Below are 19,160 nucleotides of genomic sequence, written 5' to 3' on the forward strand. Positions count from 1 at the left end.
CATCTTTTAATTTTGATGAGGTCAATTTCTTTTTTTCCTTTTCTTTTTTGCTTATGCTTTGGCTTCATATCTAAAAATCCTTTGCAAAAACCTATTTTATGAAAATTGTTTCCTATATTTTCTTCTATGAGTTTTATACTTCTGCTCTTACATTTAAGTACTTGGTTAATTTTGAGTTGGTTTTTATATATGGTATGAGATAAAGATCCAATTTAATTCTGCATGTGGCTATCCAGTTTCCTTGCACTATTTTTTTCTCACTGAATGGTTTTGTCATTTTTGTTGAAAATCAGTTGACCAGAAATACAAGGTTCATTCTGGACTCTCAATTTTATTCCATTGATCTGTATGTCTGTCTTGTGCCAATACTACAGTCTCTTGATTACCATTGCTTTATAGTAAGTTTTGACATTGGGAAGGGTAAATCCTTTATTCTTTTTTCTCATTCTTGTTTTAGCTATTTTGTGTTTCTTGCAATCCCATATGAATTTTAGAATCAGTTTGTTGATTTCTCCAAAGAAGTCCGCTAGGATTCTGATAGAGCTTACACTGAATCTGTAGATCAATTTAGGGAATATTGCCAACTTCTGTCTTTTAATTAAAAGTCAGTAAACGGAACCATAAGAGACTATGGACTCTGAAAAACAACCTGAGGGTTTTGAAGGGTCAGGGGTGGGAGGTTGGGGCAACCTGAGGGTTTTGAAGGGTCAGGGGTGGGAGGTTGGGGGAACAGGTGGTGGGTAATGGGGAGGGCACGTTTTGCATGGAGCACTGGGTGTTGTGCAAAAAGAATGAATACTGTTACGCTGAAAAAATAAATGAGAAAAAAAAAAAAAGTCAGTAAACGTACATGGAAAAAAAATTCAACCAATATACAAGGATATATGATGAAAAGAAAATCTGTCTCTTGTATAGTTCCCTCCCAATGGATAATGGACTTCCGGTTTATATTCTTTTTTTTTTTTTTTTTTTTTAAGATTTTATTTATTTGACAGAGAGAAATCACAAGAGAGGCAGGCAGAGAGAGAGGAAGGGAAGCAGGCTCTCCGCTGAGCAGAGAGCCCGATGCGGGACTCGATCCCAGGATCCTGAGATCATGACCTGAGCCGAAGGCAGCGGCTTAACCCACTGAGCCACCCAGGCGCCCCTCCTGTTTATATTCTTGATGCTGATTATTAAAAGTGGCTCTTTGGAAAGTGTTACGAATACTCTATGTCAATATGTTGTCATGCTAGTATACACATATATTTAAAAACTAAAGCCGGGTTTTGTTGCTGGTTTAATGTTGCCTATCTGCTGATGTAATTTGGCAATATATATTACATCTCTTTAAAATGATGTAACCAAAATGCTAGTGTACTTCTAAATACTAAAGCATTTGCTTAATACTAATAAATATCTTGATGTCTTTTATTTCTATTTGATACTGTCTTTTATTCTCTGCCCTTTCTATGAACAAAATATCCATATGATATTTGCATTAGAACTACTAGCTTAATGATTACTGATTAATGAATAATTGGTGAGCTCAGTGCAAGAGAAATATACTTCATAGTATTCAACAAATGTTCATTAAATGCCTACTGGGCTGAAGCAAGATCAGAGATATTACTAACTGTTTTATGTTCTTTTGGTATGCCTTATGCTCTTAACATATGATGAATGCTAGGACTATTTAATTTTCTTCATATTGTTGAAAATTAATAGTTTTTTTTTTTTTTTTACTTCTGTCTAGATGGTTTGAAGTGCCTTTTGCCAAAAAGTAACAAAGCCATTTCTTTTTGATGTGTATGAGTTGTTTTGTTCTTTATACCACACAATGGCAGTGTTAACAGTCTTTGGAAACTAGTAAAAGGGTTAATTGTGTGTGAGTAGGCATGTATGTTAGGAAATACCTACTGAAAATAAAGTCTTGCATTTGCTGAAAAAAAAAAAAACCCTCTTAACATAAATAATGTATCAAAAGCTTACCTAATTATGTAAATCCCTCAGTTCCGAATGATCAAGGATAATAAGTTGCCATATGTCCTAACTTAGAAGGTCAGTATATACCTATTTTGTAGACATTTGTGGGAAGTAATACTTTTCCTTTGTTAATAAATTCCTTCTAATAGACCATAGTATTTTTCTTAAGAGGAAGGTTGAGGGTCATTGTTTCTTCTGAGAGATTGTAGTTGTTCTTTGAAGGTTCTTTTCTACTCCTAAATTTTCTTGGTAGGATTTATTAAAAGATTTTAAAGCCATATTATAGTAATTTTATCTATTTTCTATTTTCTGTTAATTAAATATTAAATTCTAGACCTAGATTTGAGTTATTAGAAACAACGTACATGACTAAAGGCATTCTTACCAGTAACATACAGAAATCATATATACCATTTATATATTTTCAAGAATTTGTAAATGACTTTATAATATGTATATTGGATTCACATAGCTTTTCTCTTGCCAGATGATGGACCAAGCCAAAGTGATTCTATTATTGAGACTGCCATGACACTACCAAGTGAATCCAGAGTCAACGTACACGCTATCGTCACATTAAAAATATTAGACTATAGGTATGTAATTTTCTTAAACACTGCAAAACATATAGAAAACTTTGAGAAATAATCCTTCAGATAAAAGGAAAGTTGGTGAGGAAGAATTCATCATAGTATATTTGTACTTAGATTAATAGCAAGTGATGCAAAAACAGTGATGAGATAAAAGCATATTAAAAGTCAGTGAACTTAGGGGTGCCTGGGTGGCTCAGTGGGTTAAAGCCTCTGCCTTCAGCTCAGGTTCTGGGCAGGCTTAAGTCATGATTCCAGAGTCCTGGGATTGGGCCCCGCATCAGGCTCCCTGCTCTGCGGGAAGCTTGCTTCTCCCTCTCCCACTCCCCCTGCTTATGTTCCCTCTCTTGCTATGTGTTTTTCTCTCAAATAAATAAATAATATCCTAAAAAAATAAAAATAAAAATAAAGCCATAGAGATCACAAAAGTATTTTAAAGATAGCACTGAAGACCGTACATCTTAGATTGTTTTGATTCCAAATTTATTATAATTTATTTTCCTCAGAGACTTTAATTGAAAAGGAGTATTCCATTTAAAATATAAACGATTCCCAATATCAAAGCATAAATGCCTTCAACTAAATTTTTTTAAAAGAGTGTAATCTTCAGTGTTCAATTACAGTAAATCAGTTCCCCATGATTTGAGCATTTCTGATTAAAAAGATAAAAATCCTATTGACACATAGAAGATAGGGCCGTACAGCAGAAGTAGAAGGTATAAAAACTGAAATTTAGGCTGTCTTCCTACCTATCTCTATTACAGTGCCTTTCTTACAGGTTTCTCTATAGTAGACTTTACATGTAATAATTGTTTTCTTGTTCATAAAGTCATTAATTTGGCATTCCATCAACAATATTTCTAAGTGGATGATATATTAGGTATTGAAAATTTTAAAAGAAGAATGTGGGGACAAATGGCTAATTATAACATCAACAAATTGTTAAATCTGCAAATGTCAGAGTACTACTATACTTTCATTTAAGATTAATTGTATGCTTTATTGAAAATCTTATTGAAAAGGAAATTTATTAACGTTTATATTTGCAAAAGGTCTGGCCCACATAACAATCAATAGCTCTTCAGATTCTAATTTCACAGAACTGAGGTTAAGAGAAAATAAATTTTAAAAAAGCTCCTTAATGGTAAAGGAATGGTTTAGTCTAAGGCCACTACCCTGTCTATCTTGTCACATGCTAAAGCATAGAGAAGTTGGCTCAGAAACTATTTAGTTTTATTTTTTAATTTGTATTTTAATTTTAATTTTTTAATTTGTATTTAATTAACTTTTTTTTTAATTTGTATTTATTTTTTTAAAGGTTTTATTTAGCAGAGACAGAGCACGAGCAGGGGGAGCAGCAAAGGGAGAAGGAGAAGAGGCTCCCTGCTGAGCAGAGAGGCCAACGTGGGGCTCGATCCCAGGACCCTGGGATTATGACCTGAGCCAAAGGCAGATACTTAAGTGAATGAGCCACCCAGGCGCCACAGTGTAGAACTTTTAGAAATGATTGTTACCTTGCAGTTAACTATATAGCTACATAAAGTTGGCAGATAGTCCCTGAGGAAAAGGATCGCAACAGCTTTAAACTTATAGATTAATTCTATTCTGAGGTAGAGGAATCCATTTACTAATTACTGTCCATTACTATGTGATTTCTAAACATCTTGGACTCTGAAGATATATCTAGTTTTATTCACAGTGAGTATGTGAATGCTCGGAAGGTATGATACAATGTATTGTGATATGACATGTTGTCTGAATTCTTAATGATGAATATTTTGTGAGTTTGTAGGTTTTTGTGGCTTTCTTCAGTGTTCTTCATAAGCAACTGCCTTCTGTATTGAAAACACAAAATCTTTAAGGGCCTTTAAAAGTGAAAAGTAATAATCATATCTTTCTGGACTCCTAAGGATGATGCATTTTTAAACCATTTTTCATTTAGTGATAAACAAACAACTTTAATTCCTGATGAAGTATTTGATGCAGTGAAAAGCAACATTATCACTTCTGTTAACTTCAGTAAGAATCAGCTATGTGAAATTCCTAAAAGGTGAGAATTGTTCATGATGTCATTTCTGTTAAGTTGTGACTCATTTCAATTGTGTTTGCATCTCAGTGACACAAATAATGATTTTTCATGGTTTTTTAATTTAAAACATATGTAGAGTTTTTTTTCATTATTGATATTTGAGGGATTTAACAAATTACAATTAAGTATTCTCTGAGACATATTAACATCAGTTCTGCGAGGTATATAAGTTTTTTAAAATTTGATTTCCTTTTACATTTTAAACATGGAAAATAGGTATTAGAATTATTAAAAGTATACATTTTTCCATGTAATGAAATACTAGAGGAAAAGTTTTAAGATACCATCCAAAGCCAGGTCCATGTGGATTAATAGGAATTTTCATTTGGGCTGTATGTTAATGAATTGCTAAGCCACTGAATTTTTCACTGATAGTAAAAGCAATAAAAAACAGATGTTAATATTTTCCTCCCAGAAAAGGATTCTTTACTATCAAATATTAGAAGTCATGTACATTGTACTTGTACTGTTCAGTATGTCTTTGTTGATATTAGTTATGGCAAATCTTTAGGTTATGAGAGAAAATTAGTTTAGTATGATCTGGAACTTTTAAAATGATTGTTATCTTGCAGTAAACTATATACCCAAAGAAAGCTGACAAGTAAAACAACAGTAGGGAAGACAGAGTAGGGAGGGTATGGTAAAGAACTTGGACAATGGAGTCAATTGCTTGTATCTGTAATCCAGATCAATGAGCTGTGTGGCTTTCAACAGGCTAACTAGCTGCTCTTAGTTTCCCTACCTATGAAGTAAAGATAGTAAAGTACATATTTTATAGAATTAAATTAAATGACATAATCCACACACAGCATTTAACCAGTGCCTGTACTGAGTAAGCATTTAAGTACTTAAAAAAAAAAAAAAAGGGTGATTGGGTATATAAAATTTGACTGTCAAAAACATTTTTTCGATGTTTAAAATTTTTAAACAGTCAGACAAACTTTAACTTGCTTTCTATTTTGCAGGGCCTAGTTTGGAGAATATAGATCTTAAAAGTAAATTAACTTTGAGATTCCATAGCAAATAGAGATCTAGTTCATCTCCTCTCTTGTTTAAAGGGCTCTGAGAATACTTGATAGAAGAACTGAGTAGTTAGATTTGCTCTCAGAATAGGTTTGGAGATCCCGGATCAAAACTGGGAATGAAAATGGAAGGAGTTAAAACACATCACCTTATTACTTACTTTCTCATTTTATCTCAAACTGGTAATTCATATGCAAAACAATATGGTATTCTGTTACCTCCATTATTTCATCATATTTTGGCAATTTAGATGACCAAAGAAGAGATAGTAAGGACATAACTTGATCTAGAGAGTTTCTGAGTAATTTTCCTCTTAAATTTTTTTTCACAAGTCATATATTTCCTTATATGATTTCCTGCTTATGAAAATAATACTTACTCATAAAATTTTGGACAAAATCAAGGGACAGATCTTTTGTAGTCCTATTGCTATTCATAGCATATTTTATTTCAAACTGTTTCCCTTTTAGAATTATATATACAATTTGTATCTTAACTGGTTTATTTGCCCTAAGTGTTTTCCTATGTTGTAAACAATACTTTTAAAATCTGTCTATATACTACAAGTTGATTATAGCAATAAATAAAACAAAACATACTGTTTTTTTCGACCCGATTGCCAGAATAATTACCTAAAGGAGTATGGCTCTCAATACGTTTATCCAAAAACTTTCCAAAAAAGTTTTATTAACATATCCAAACTCATCTTTCTTTAGCACAGCAGTTGATAGTCTTTCATATGGTTTCATTTTTTGGCAAATCATATCTAACATTTCTTGTTCTTTTAGTTAATAACGTGCTTTAAAATCACTAAGGTTGAGTAGACTTACTTAGCAATAGTTAAGTCTCTCTCTTTAAGTCTTTGACTTAAGTTGTGTAGTCATGACACTTACCAAACCTAGGAATTAACTTAGTATTCTCTTGAAGTCATGATAAATCTAATGATAATTTTGACAAAAAATACTATACTTTAATAATGTTGACATATCATAGTTAAAAAACTTTCTGAAGTACTCAGATACAGAGAATATTATACTATGCAACCTAAAAGAAAAAAAAACTGTTATAGAATACAAACTGATTGAATTGTGAGAAAAGTAAAAGTTACAGAAAATCTTAACTAGCAAAAATAATATAGGATTTTTTCCCCCTATTGTCTGCTTGTAGCTTTGAAGTTCTGATAGTGAATTCAAGAGCTAACATTTTTAAATTATTTTTGTTTCAGAATTGTGGAACTGAAAGAAATGGTTTCTGATGTCAATCTCAGTTTTAATAAGCTTTCCTTTATATCCTTGGAATTATGTATGCTTCAAAAATTGACTTTTTTAGATCTCAGGTATTTATTGATGTTATTGCTTCACTTTTTCATTATAACTTGTCTTTGAGTTTTGCCTGACATTTTCTTGTTCCTTCATGTTTCCTAAGTAAGTGTGGAAATTGCTCTTTAGTTTGTTAATTACACCTTAGGACAAATCTAAAATTAAGCATTTAGGAAATATTTTAATCAAATATCATTTGTAGGCAGTTTGTAAGTTAAATAAGAAATAATTCTTTAAAGTACTAGAAGATAGTAACACATTCTTGAAATTCATCCTTACGCAAAATTACAAATAACCCATGGAAAATGTTTGTTTCCTGTTTTTCCTTTTCTGAAAGTAAATAGCATTAAACTGTCAAAATCCTGTGCTAGCATAGGGATAGCATGGTTTCTCTTAAGAAGAACCTATTTGGTTTCAAAATATTGCAGTAAACATTCAAGGCCAGAAAGAAAGAAAAAGACCCCGAAGACTAGCAACTAAAGGGAAGAAACTATTTAAGGCTCTGCAGAAGTAATAGGAAGTTTAATTTAAGTATGTCCTAAGTTGAAGTGACAGGATCAGAATTGCTACAGTTCTTTCAGGGTAATAATAAATGACTCAGAGGTAGATAGTCAAATATTTATTTGTTTGGGCTTTAAGTCTTTATTTGTAAGCTATAGCTCTATTATCTTCACTTCCTACTCATATATAACTACTAGGTGTGCTTTTAGTTTATTTCAGCGGTAGCTCCTCTTGCTGTGCTCAAGCAATAGGTAAATAACAATCAGCTAAGTTATATCTGAGGATTTTTCTACCTATAGAGGCTTTTTTTTTTTTTTTGGCTTTGGGATTAAAGCAAATCTACTAATACTCCGCTCCTTTTAAACGTAGAATTGCTTCTGTTTTGGGGTGGCAGTTACACTGGCAAAGCAGTGTAAAACCACATTGTAGGTCAGTATTAATGGAGAGGAGAGAATGGATTAATGCACTCATTACTACTCTCTTTATTTTTGTCCCATTCTTTGGGGGGGGGTGTGTATGTGTGTGTATGCCATTGTTTATAGTTTTAGGTTTCTAAATAAGTGACTAATGTACACTTTTATTTTATTTATTTTATTTTTATTTTATTTATTTATTTGACAGAGAGGGAGAGAGTATAAGAAGGGGAGTAGCAGAGGGAGAGGGAGAAGCAGGCTCCCCACTGAGCAGAGAGCCTGATGCAGAGCTCGATCCCAGGACCCTGAGATCATGACCTGAGCCGAAGGGAATCGCTTAACTGACTGAGCCACCCAGGCATCTCTAACATACACTTTTTACCTGATACCAGTAGGTATATAAGACTCTAGGAAAAGGATAGAAACCAGCAGTAGGGTATTTGGTACAGCTTAATAAAGACAATAGCTGTACAGAGAAAAGAAAAAAACATAGGTGTAGAAAGTATGACTAACATATTAGTAGGCTTGACTTCTGAACACAAAAAAATTTAGAGAAAATTACCCAGTTGTAATAGGTAATAACCATCTAGTTGAATATAATTTTCTCACAATATTTTCTATTATAAGTAATTATATAAGCTTTAGAATCCTTCCGCCTTCTTGTTGTTAACCTTTCTTTTAACATTGTTCCCAGATCCTTCTAACAATAAATGAGATTCTGTTTACACCCATGCTTCATTCTAAGAACCTTAAAAAATATATGCATTGGGCAAATTGAAATTTTAAACTTAGAGGAGAAATGGACTTGCTTAATATCTATGCAGTAGAAAGCCCCAAATTTCTAAATATATAGAATCTTATCACTTTCCTCTTTCATTTTTTTTTCCATAAAATTTTACAGTTCTGCTTAGAGTAAAATTTCATGTCTGTATGCAAGATACATGTGTTAAACACCAACCAAATATTTGTGGAATCAAACAATGTAGCATGATTTCAAGGGCCCTATCTGTGAGACGTATTTCTGAGATCAGTTTGAAGGAAATAAGTAATTAGTTTACAGTGTTTTGCCCTATTAAATGTATTACTAAAGAGTTGGTTGCTTCATAGGTTGTGTATTGGTATTAGGATTTGGCACACTAATCAAATAACTGAGGCAGTTGACTGATTCAGAATTCTCAGGACTCAGCCTTAATGAGATCAGATTAAGGACTAACAGAGCTACATAATTTTTTTGTCTGATCAACACTTTATTTTTTTAAGATTTTTATTTATTTACTTTGAGGGAGAGCATGCATCAGAGAGAGAGTACCACCGGAGGGAAGGGGAAGAGGGAGAGGGAGAAGTAGACTTCCTAATGAGCAGGGAGCCTGATGCGATGTGAGACTCGATCCCACGACCCTGGGATCATGACCTGAGCCAAAGACAAATGTTTAACCAACTGAGACACTCAGGCACCCTGATCAACACTTTAATTATAAATTAAAATTGTATGTAGTTTTAAACTTTGTAAATCATCTTTTTCTTTCCAATTTAGGAACAATTTTTTAAATTCTTTGCCTGAAGAAATGGAATCACTGATAAGACTACAAACAATTAATCTATCCTTTAACAGGTGAGAGACAGAACAGACTAATCTATGACTAAGGATTTTTATGTAGAGAATTTGAAGGACTTAGCGAATACACCTAAAAGAGCCAAATAAAAAGGCCCGATGTGTTTATTTAAATATCCAGGTTTATTTTCACAGCTGATATCCAGTAGACTTTTTGTTCCTTTTAACAATTTTAAGAAACTGGTAGCCTAATAGGAAGACAGAAATGTAAATAAGTAATGAGGATTGCTGTAGTGAAAATGCAGTGCATAAGTTAAAGTGTTTCCTGAGATTGCCTGAAGGCAGAGGAGATAGCATTGAAACTGAGGCTTAAAAATTAGGTATCAGCCAGACACACAGGAATAGGGCATCCCAGGTGGAGCAACTGGCATGTACTAAGGCACAAACATGAGAGCATGGTATGTTTGGGACAGCTCAAGAAGTTTGCTATGGCTTGGGCCATAAAGGGGGTGGGGAATAAATAAAAATGAATTTGGGCATGTGAGCAGTAGTGAGTCCTGTCAGAGCTTTGTATGCCAACTAATAGATTTGATTCCTCAGTCTGAAGATGCTGCTAATAATTAGGATTCATTAATATTTATTTGGGACTTATTATCTGCTGACACAGGACTAAGTGCATATATTATCCCATTTAATCCTCACAAAAGGTGGTTTCCTGTCATTATGAGAATTAGAAGTTAAGGAAATCATCCTGAGTGTCCCTAAAATTTCCCCATGTAGGTATTCTTCCTTAGTTTGCTTTTACTTCTTGTGAGACAGAATTACTGCCAGTATATTAAGTAAATATTAGATATTTATGTTTTGCTAAGGTTCATGTAAATACAACATTATAGATCTGGGGTTTGAGCCCAGGTAGCTTGCCTGCAGTTGTTGGGCTATTAACAGCTATATCATTTGTTTTGTATAATGCAAGTTGATTCTGGTAACAATCTAAATATTAATAGCTAACGTTTATTTACTATATTCCAGATGAAATATAATCATTCAGTCCTTATAACACGTGTGTAAGTTTAGTACCATTATTATTCCTCGTTTGCTTTTCAGGACGCTAAGGCAGAGTGATGTGTCTAAAATATTGCCTATCTAAATTTCTATTCTGTCTGCTTCATTATTGCTCATGGTTTTTCAAGTGTAGGTTATATCATTGTTGTCATTAATTAAAAATATATACACTTCTCAGATCTCTGCTAATTTTTATTTGTGAACTGAACTATCAGTTCTCTATTGTCTAGTGAGTGATCAGTCACATTGTCAAGTAATGTCTTAGGAAAGATAGCAAAAGCTAACCCTAACTTCTGTGTCAGCAGGTGAGCTACATCTTTTTTTTTTTTTTTTTTAATATTTAATTTATTTGACAGAGAGAAATCACAACTAGGCAGAGAGGCAGGCAGAGAGAGAGGAGGAAGCAGGCTCCCCGCGGAACAAAGAGCCCGATGTGAGGCTCGATCCCAGGACCCTGGGATCATGACCTGACCTGAAGGCAGAGGCTTTAACCCACTGAGCCACCCAGGCGCCCCGAGCTACATCTTTTTAAATTACCTTGGTCATGCATTGGTGGGAAGAAGAGGAAGGACTGCTTTGGGGCAGTTTGGTCCCTCTGTACTCCTAGTTATTTACTCTCCAGTCACTCTGGAACTTCAGAGCTGTCTTGAATTTATGCTTGCTATTGATTTTATCTATTTATCTTTCCTCCCTTCCTTCCTTCCTCTCTTCTTCCCTCCCTCCTTTCTTCTTTCCTTCCTTCCTTCCTTCTACATCAAGGCAGCAAAAGAAGGACAGTAGAGGAAAGTAAAAAGGCCACAGCTATAAATCTCTCCTTCAGCTCATTCCTTGTCTTTTCTAGTCTGTACCACAGTTTATCTCACACTGAAACCATGCCAGCCTCTGTCCCCCAAGAGATCCTCAATAATGTTGCATTAATTGCTGAGTATTGCTCTGAGAGCAGTCAGCCTTCCCTTCTTTTTTGTACATCTTCGGTGTTGCTTTGGATGAGCAAGCAGCAGCCCGTGTTAGTCATCTTTTCAAAGACCAAAAATGCACTCATTTTGGAAGCTTCCATCAACTTAGAATGTGACTTTCTATATTTACTTAATATATTGGCAGTAATTCTGTTTCATAAGAAGTAAAAGTAAACTAAGGAAGAATACCTGCATGGGGACATTTTATGTAGAATCTCAGGAGGATTTCCTTGTCTTTTAAATGTGAAAAGAAAAACATGGGAGAATTTACTCTAAACTTTTGTTGCATTTGCACAATTAATAGAAAATGTTACAAGTCTATGTAGTTAACATATATTTCAAGGTTTCTAAAATCTTGAATACAGGACTTAAACCAAATATAAAATACAGGACTTAAACCAAATATAAAATAAATTACCCTAAAGGAAACTATATCATGATATCAAACTTAAGATCATCTATTTGAAGGAATGATTTTTGTTTGATTCCAATATAGTTAGGTGTTCTGTTCATATTTTAATAGGTTCAAAATACTACCTGAAGTTCTGTATCACATCCCCACGCTTGAAACAATCTTGATTAGTAACAATCAGGTTGGATCTGTAGATCCTCAGAAAATGAAGGCAATGGGAAATCTTATGACTTTGGACCTTCAAAATAATGACCTCTTACAAATTCCACCAGAGCTTGGTAATTGTGTGACCTTAAGGTAACTACACCATTCTAAGTGTTTCCATTTATTTGATCAATTCATAAGTTGTTTCTTTTCTCTTGTTGAGGTACTCTCACAGGAAAGTTGAATTAAAAAATTTAATGTTGTGTTAAAAATAACAGGTAACAAAATCCAGAATCCCAATTCCATTTTTCAAGTTTTACCAAATAATATATTTTTAAGTTTTGTTTGTATGGTATAATATATGTGTACATACAGTAAATGTTTTCGGATACTTTTGTCATCACTGTGTATGTGTATAACTTGAAACTCCACTGCAAAAAAATGTCAGGGAAATATAAACTCCCCAGTTATGCGTACAAGGTTTTTTAAAAATCTGATTACAGACTATGGCCATTTATTTCAAGGCCAGCATGGTCTTTCTTATTCTGCTTTTATCAGTTATCAACCTAAATACCGTCTTTGAAAACCTTCCCTCTTCTCCAAGCGGAGTTAGTCCCTCCCTCTGGTTTTCCATCCTGCTTTGTTTGGACTCATTTGTATCATTTCTTTTTCCTCCTTTAGAAAAGAGTTGTCCCAGTGCCTAGAAGCACTCAATAAGTGCTTGTTAAATGAATATAAAGAGAGTTTAAGATGTCGATAGAAAGCCAAGTACTGAAGCAGAATGTGTCAAAAGGAACTTGATTATTGAAAACTATATATGATGGGCATATTTTACTGGAGCAGCACTGACATCTGTTTTGGTGCCTCATATTAGTGAAATGTAAGAGGCAAATCCAGTTTGTTGTTGTTATTTGCAGTAGTTTTATTTTATAAAGTCTCTGTGAACACCAAATTAGTGAATACTGAACCATTATTGCTAGGGGAAGTATAAAGTTAGGCTCTTTTGAGCCTCTAATCACCTTTTCATTTACCAGTCAATATGGAACCTTGTTATATGTGTGTTTCCATATTTAATATTATTTATTCATTAACATTAAACTATGGCCAAACAACACTATAATTCATGCCTGAATGAAGCTTATCTGGTATATATATTTTCTCAGGAAGGCACACAACAGCCTCCTTGTGTTTAGGAAAAGTAGACAACACTTCAGCACTACACTTGCAGGCCATTTTAAACAGTGACATTACCAACACAAAGTACAAAAATGCAAAAACTGTTGCATGACTAAATAGACCACAGAAAGAACACTTGATTACAGTGTGAGAACTGACACAAGAAGGGAGAGTATCACCTTTCTGACCTCAGCTGAGAATGTGCCTAGTGATTGACTCAAATTTTTTGCTCTCTGTGCATATCTAAAAATGACCTAGAAAGTGCCCTGTGTATTGATTTTGGGGTTACTAATAATTTTTAGTGGTAAGCAAATTAGCACATATGGGGGCTGTGAATACTGAGGATTGACTGTAATCCATTCCTTTTTATAAATTAAGAAAATCAACCTTCAAAATAATCCCCACAGCCCATGGAAATATTGAAGATATCATTTAGATCTGTTGTATAATATGGTATGAATCCTTTGGGTTTTGTTTATACAAACACTTATATTATTAAAAATTAAAATAAAAGTCTCTTTATCTTATAATTTATTTCATTAATTTTATAAAGAAACAAGCCAACCAGTCCTCAAATCTTAATTGAACCTCATTTTAGAACATGCAAATAGATTTTCTGTGTGTATCTGGTCAAGGGAGATAGAGAGCAGGGATTTGTCAATGTTTACCATGATGGAGGGGGGCATATTTTGATTACATTATAGCCCTTGGTATACTGATAAATATGCTCATTCTAATGTATAAATATAATTCAACCATGTAGTGTATGGTCATTATAAGATTGAGAAGAAGATGGGTAAAATGGTGGCTCATGTCACAGCTCCTCAGTTTAACAGCGGTATGATCTTGGGACACATCTGTCTGTCTTCTCTGAACTTACGTTTCCTTACCTACTAAATAGAAATATCAGTGGTGTCTACATCCATAGGATTGTTAAGATAATTGAGAGAGTCAGTGAATATAAATTAATCAGCACAATACCTTTCCTATAATAAGTATCCAATTAATGTTGTTTGAGTTATTATTATAGTTCTAATTCCAACTATTGAAATGCTTTGATTTGAAAAGGGACAAATAGAAAAAAATACACAGATTTATTTATAAAATTGCAAATGAAATTAGAAGAAAGGCCTCCCTAATGGAAAAATCTTAAAATCTTAATTCTCTCTTTTGTTTAGAACACTACTACTAGATGGAAATCCATTCCGTGTTCCTCGAGCAGCCATATTAATGAAAGGAACAGCTGCTATTCTGGAATATTTGAGAGACCGGATTCCTACTTAAACGGAGAGTTGGTTTTATATCTTGATTATGTTAATTCTTAGATTTCTTACATTGATAAGTAACATTTTTCTAAGGTATTGTGCATTCGTAATAATGATAGCCACATACAGTGTTCATGCATTTATTCTGAAAGTTTTGCATAAGATTTATCCTACTTTCATTCCTTATAAGACAGGAAGCAGTTTCTTCAGAAGTGGATTTTTATTTAAGTTAGTTTGATATTTTTATAATGATAAAGCATTTTTGTAGAAGTGGGATTTTTCCCACTATTTCTGTTTGTGTTACATTTAATGTGACCAGTTGATTTGAATATGATAATCTAATTTCTACCTTTTTGTTAGATATAAAATTGAATTGAATTTTATTTAAAACTGTTCTTTGGCATTTAAAAAATAAGGCTTTTCCTTACCCATGATAAGACTTCTGTGATTTGGTTGGTCTTGGTATAAGTTTTAAATTAATAGTCACTATCTTGCTTTTGTTTTAATCTAGTTGAAATGTTTCTTGTCTAGCCTTTTCCCCACATTTTATGAACCTATTTTGTCATAATTTCTAACGTAACAAATGCTATATGAGAGAAAACAGTAAAAGTATTGTTTAAATTACTCTCACAGTTTTGAATTTAAAACTTGACAAGTTTTTATAAAATAATTTCTTACTATTAAGTTTCCATACAGTAACTTACTACTTGTAGATTCAAGAAATTTGAAGGGGTTGGATCTGCATATTTTTCCCTCAGAGTGCATTTAAAAATATCTTTTGTTGTTCTTTACAAAAGTACTGAAGAACTTACTTTAATTCTATAGATATCAGCAACAAAAAAATATCAGCAACAGTCTAGAAGACTGTCTTCATCTTACTAAAAAAAAGTAATAACATATACCACATAGAAATCTTTGAAATTTCTTAATAACTTACTAAGCAGATATTTGTATACATTATCAATTCTGTTGGTGTGTTCAAATCCAGACTTCTGCTTTTTTTTTTAATTTCCAGGGCCTTACTTTTCAAATTTACTTCTAATCTTCATAAGACTAAACTTGTAGTCATATGGAAATTTTCTAAAGGGGAATTTATTACAGGTTAACTTGATTTAGTAAGAAGAAAATAGAAATATTTCTGTTTACACCAAAAATGTCAGAGGTAGGCTGATCAGTCATTATAAAACTTACCATGTGATTCTGTTAAGTAGCCAATCAATAGAGTGTATGTTAATTTATATAGATAGGTAGGTAGCTAGCTTTTGGGTGATTGAAGCATGCTCCTATTATTAAAAAGTGCATTGCTAATAAAAATACAACATGTTCATAATATTTCCAGTACTGACTATAATGGTTGTTTTGGCTTAAAAAAAAAACAAAACAAAAAACCTTTTCATACTACTACTCACAAATCTATTTCGCTATTAAACAAAAGACACTTTACAATAAGGTGACATTTTATTATTTATACAATAAAGAGACTTTTATGTTATTCAAAACACGTTTTTAAATACTGAAAAAGTTGAGTACACCAAAGCCGAAAAATGGCTCTGCTATACACTGCACAGCATTATTTTAGTCCCTGTATGTTGTATCTGTACAGAAAGCATCTTCAAAATGCATTCTAATCACATTGTACACCTTTACCAATTAGTGTCAATACATAAAATAAACTGGAGAGTACAGCTTGCATTTGCAAATTAACTGACAAAGTAATTAATTTCACTGATTCAGTAAATTTAAAATATAGATTCATAGGACTCCTTTGCACATAAAATGAAGCAGCTTTCAAGGTCATTATGGTCTCATACTGCAAAAAAACCATTAAGTACATTCACAATCTATGTTAATAAAGTAGTAAATATGTCTTCATTCAGTTTTTATTTACATCAATATGTAGTTCAACTAAAAAGTACTGTTAATTGTGATACATTTTTTAGCACATACAAAAATGACAACTTTTTATATATAATTGAAGCTCAAAATCACAATTATCTCAAAATATTAATTACAATACAGCCATTTCAATTAAACATGTCATGATTTAACTTTTTTTATAAAATGGTAAAATTTTTTACTAAAGTAAGCAATTTATTTTTAATTGGCTAGAGTTCAACCATGTAGAAAACCTTAAATGTTAAGAGTTGTTTCTTGCCCCCTCCCACCCCAATTTGTATACAGCCACCTAGGCTAGCAAAGAGACAGAAAAGGCCCCAATTTATAAAGATTAAGCCTCTTTTGCTATACTGCTGTGGCTTATTGTTTCTTCCATAAAAGCTTTACAAGGGGAGTGTCAATAAACTATGCAATGAAATGCATGCATTAATATACAGTATGTCTATGTAAAATGTTAGTGTTTACCAGTGCACATTAAAATGTTCACAAAGACTGCAAAAGAAGTCATAAAGTAGCATTTATAAAGATATACCAGTTGCAAACTGTGAACTTGAAAACTATTTGATAACATAATGAAATTTCTTTGAGAACAGATCCTAATTCAAATTCTTTCTCTGGCTAAAGGAGTTCTAGTTACTTGGCCTTAAGATGTCACTGTTGTCCTGCACATATGGTAGTGAAGTCAGATGTTGAAAAAGAATGAGTCTAGAAGACTGTCTTCATCTTACTAAACTAGTGGCCCGATGTTGCGTCACTACATAGGAATTTTTCTTAAAGAAGAGTGAAATATTTCACTAACTGAATTATATGATCTCAAAGGAAAAATGGATAATTTGTATGTATGCACATGTGTTTAGCATATGAAAAATATTAATATAAATAGGTGGAATTAGAATGTCTTTACACAGGAATAAAAAGATTGAGTCGTGACCCCCCCCCCCCCAGTAACTAAGATCCAAAGTAATTAATTGTCAGTTACTTTAGGAATGAAAGAATAATCTTCATGGATACTTAAAAGTCTAAACACCTACTACCTAATATCCTTTTACTTATAATTCTTTATAGACCAATTAAAAATCTATCACTGTCTATTTAGAATTGCTGCTGTTAATACTTCTTCTCTGAGTAGAAAGAGACCATATTTCATATTATGGTTTACTTATATACAGCTGGGTGGGAGGTGCTGTTGGATGGTTAAAAAGTGGGAGAAATGAAACTACAGCACTAACAACTTTACTTTTACAAGGTTATTTGAGATGGTCTTTGAAATTTATAAACAATTTAGTAGATTCACCTGATTTTTTTAATTAGGAAAAAATTACTCCTTATATGAAGACAATGTCCTTAAGCTTCCTTTAGTCCCTTCTATACACTGAGTCCAAAAAAAAACGACTGGCTTTGAGACAAAAATATCCAGCTTATCTGCCTATCAGTTATCTTTCTATTCATTCCAAACAGAAAACAGTAAGGCTAGCATTTTCAAGGAGAAAAATGCAGTTGAGGATGTTAAAGGGAAATACCTAAACATCAGAAAGCAGTATAAAATGTTTATTGCATTCCATTGACACTAGGTGTCATCAAAGCTAAAACCAAATCAAAGCTAAAACTTAACATACAGCATTACTCACTGCCCTGAACAGATGTCTTTTCCACATTCAAGACCAATGAGAGTCCTCTGAGTGGAAAGACTCTACAAGTATTGAATATAAAATTTATTTCGGCATTACATTCTGAAAATAAATTACCATTCTAACAAATATGGGAACTGCTTTATGTTGTATCTGCCTGAGACTTGCAACTTGTTTTTCCTATGGACTTTCCAAAAAATTACATAAGATTTCCTGACTAAATAGATGTTCTTTAGTAGAGTGCTGGGGAAGGGGAAGGGGAAAAGAGATGGAAAGATACAAAGAAATATTATGTGATTTCTTTTGTCCATTCATCAAATGCTTTCCTTTGTCTAACTACCATAAAAGTCAGTTGACCTGCCTACCTGGGCATTATTTAATCTCATTATTTTACCTGTGCAAAACAAGTGTGCAAATAAAAACACCTATATACCTGTGTTTATACAGAGACACAAAACCTGAGTCACAATAAAAAGTTTTTAATATAAGAAAACTTTTCTTAATGTAGGAAAATAATCTTTAAAGGGCCAAAAATACCTTTGTACAATACAATCAGCTGACTTGAAAACTTCAGTGTGCTTAAGGATCACATATTTTTTTAAGACCCAATGGAAAAAAGAATCATTACATTTAATCATTCATTTTCTTAACTAGAGATACCCACATTTTTATTTCTAATATCTATTTTCATTCCCCTTAATTCATTAACTTTAAAAAAAAAATAAAAAGCACATTCAGCGTGTGTTTAATTTCTGATGAACTGTTCCTGATTTTTTTTCTAAGTTCTGAGGACATAGGAGATTTGGTGTTGCTAGGCATATAACTTACTGCCAAGCCACAGTGGAATTCTAGAATTCAAAATAAAATATATAATCTGTTACTAAGGGAAAGATTCCTTGGAAAAATATTTTGTAAATGGAGTTGGGCCAAAGTCTGCAGAAAGCTAATCACTCATTTGCAGGCTCCCTTTCTGCAGACAGTTAACTCAGAAACTCCTTTTTTCACTATGCTCCATTTCCTTCACGTTTGGTAGGTTTCTTACCTTTTCCTTACTTGAACCCTGAATTGTCCCAACTGTAGCCACATTTGAGCCACCACTTCCAAGGTTTCCTTTGCTCCTCTACATCTTTGTTATCTCTTCCTCTTCCTCAGGAGCTCAGTTCTCTAGG

The 19,160-nt window shown here is 33.0% G+C and overlaps 1 protein-coding gene across 3 annotated transcripts in view; it reads left to right on the plus strand.

The window, feature by feature from the left end:
- The window catches only part of LRRC40 (leucine rich repeat containing 40), a 46,287-nt gene extending 28,979 nt beyond the window's left edge, over positions 1–17,308 (plus strand). For 2 of the 3 annotated variants that reach the window (XM_045998727.1, XM_045998723.1), the window contains 6 exons: positions 2,438–2,561; positions 4,498–4,605; positions 6,893–7,003; positions 9,435–9,512; positions 11,994–12,179; positions 14,381–17,308. In XM_045998727.1, the coding sequence (XP_045854683.1) occupies positions 2,438–2,561; positions 4,498–4,605; positions 6,893–7,003; positions 9,435–9,512; positions 11,994–12,179; positions 14,381–14,486 (713 nt within the window). In that variant the 3' untranslated portion in view covers positions 14,487–17,308. The remainder of the gene's footprint in view (positions 1–2,437; positions 2,562–4,497; positions 4,606–6,892; positions 7,004–9,434; positions 9,513–11,993; positions 12,180–14,380) is intronic. The other variant, XM_045998714.1, reaches the window with a different exon arrangement.
- The last annotated feature ends 1,852 nt before the right edge of the window (positions 17,309–19,160 follow it).

Source organism: Meles meles, chromosome 1, assembly GCF_922984935.1.
Source record: "Meles meles chromosome 1, mMelMel3.1 paternal haplotype, whole genome shotgun sequence".
Classification (NCBI taxonomy): Eukaryota; Metazoa; Chordata; class Mammalia; order Carnivora; family Mustelidae; genus Meles; species Meles meles.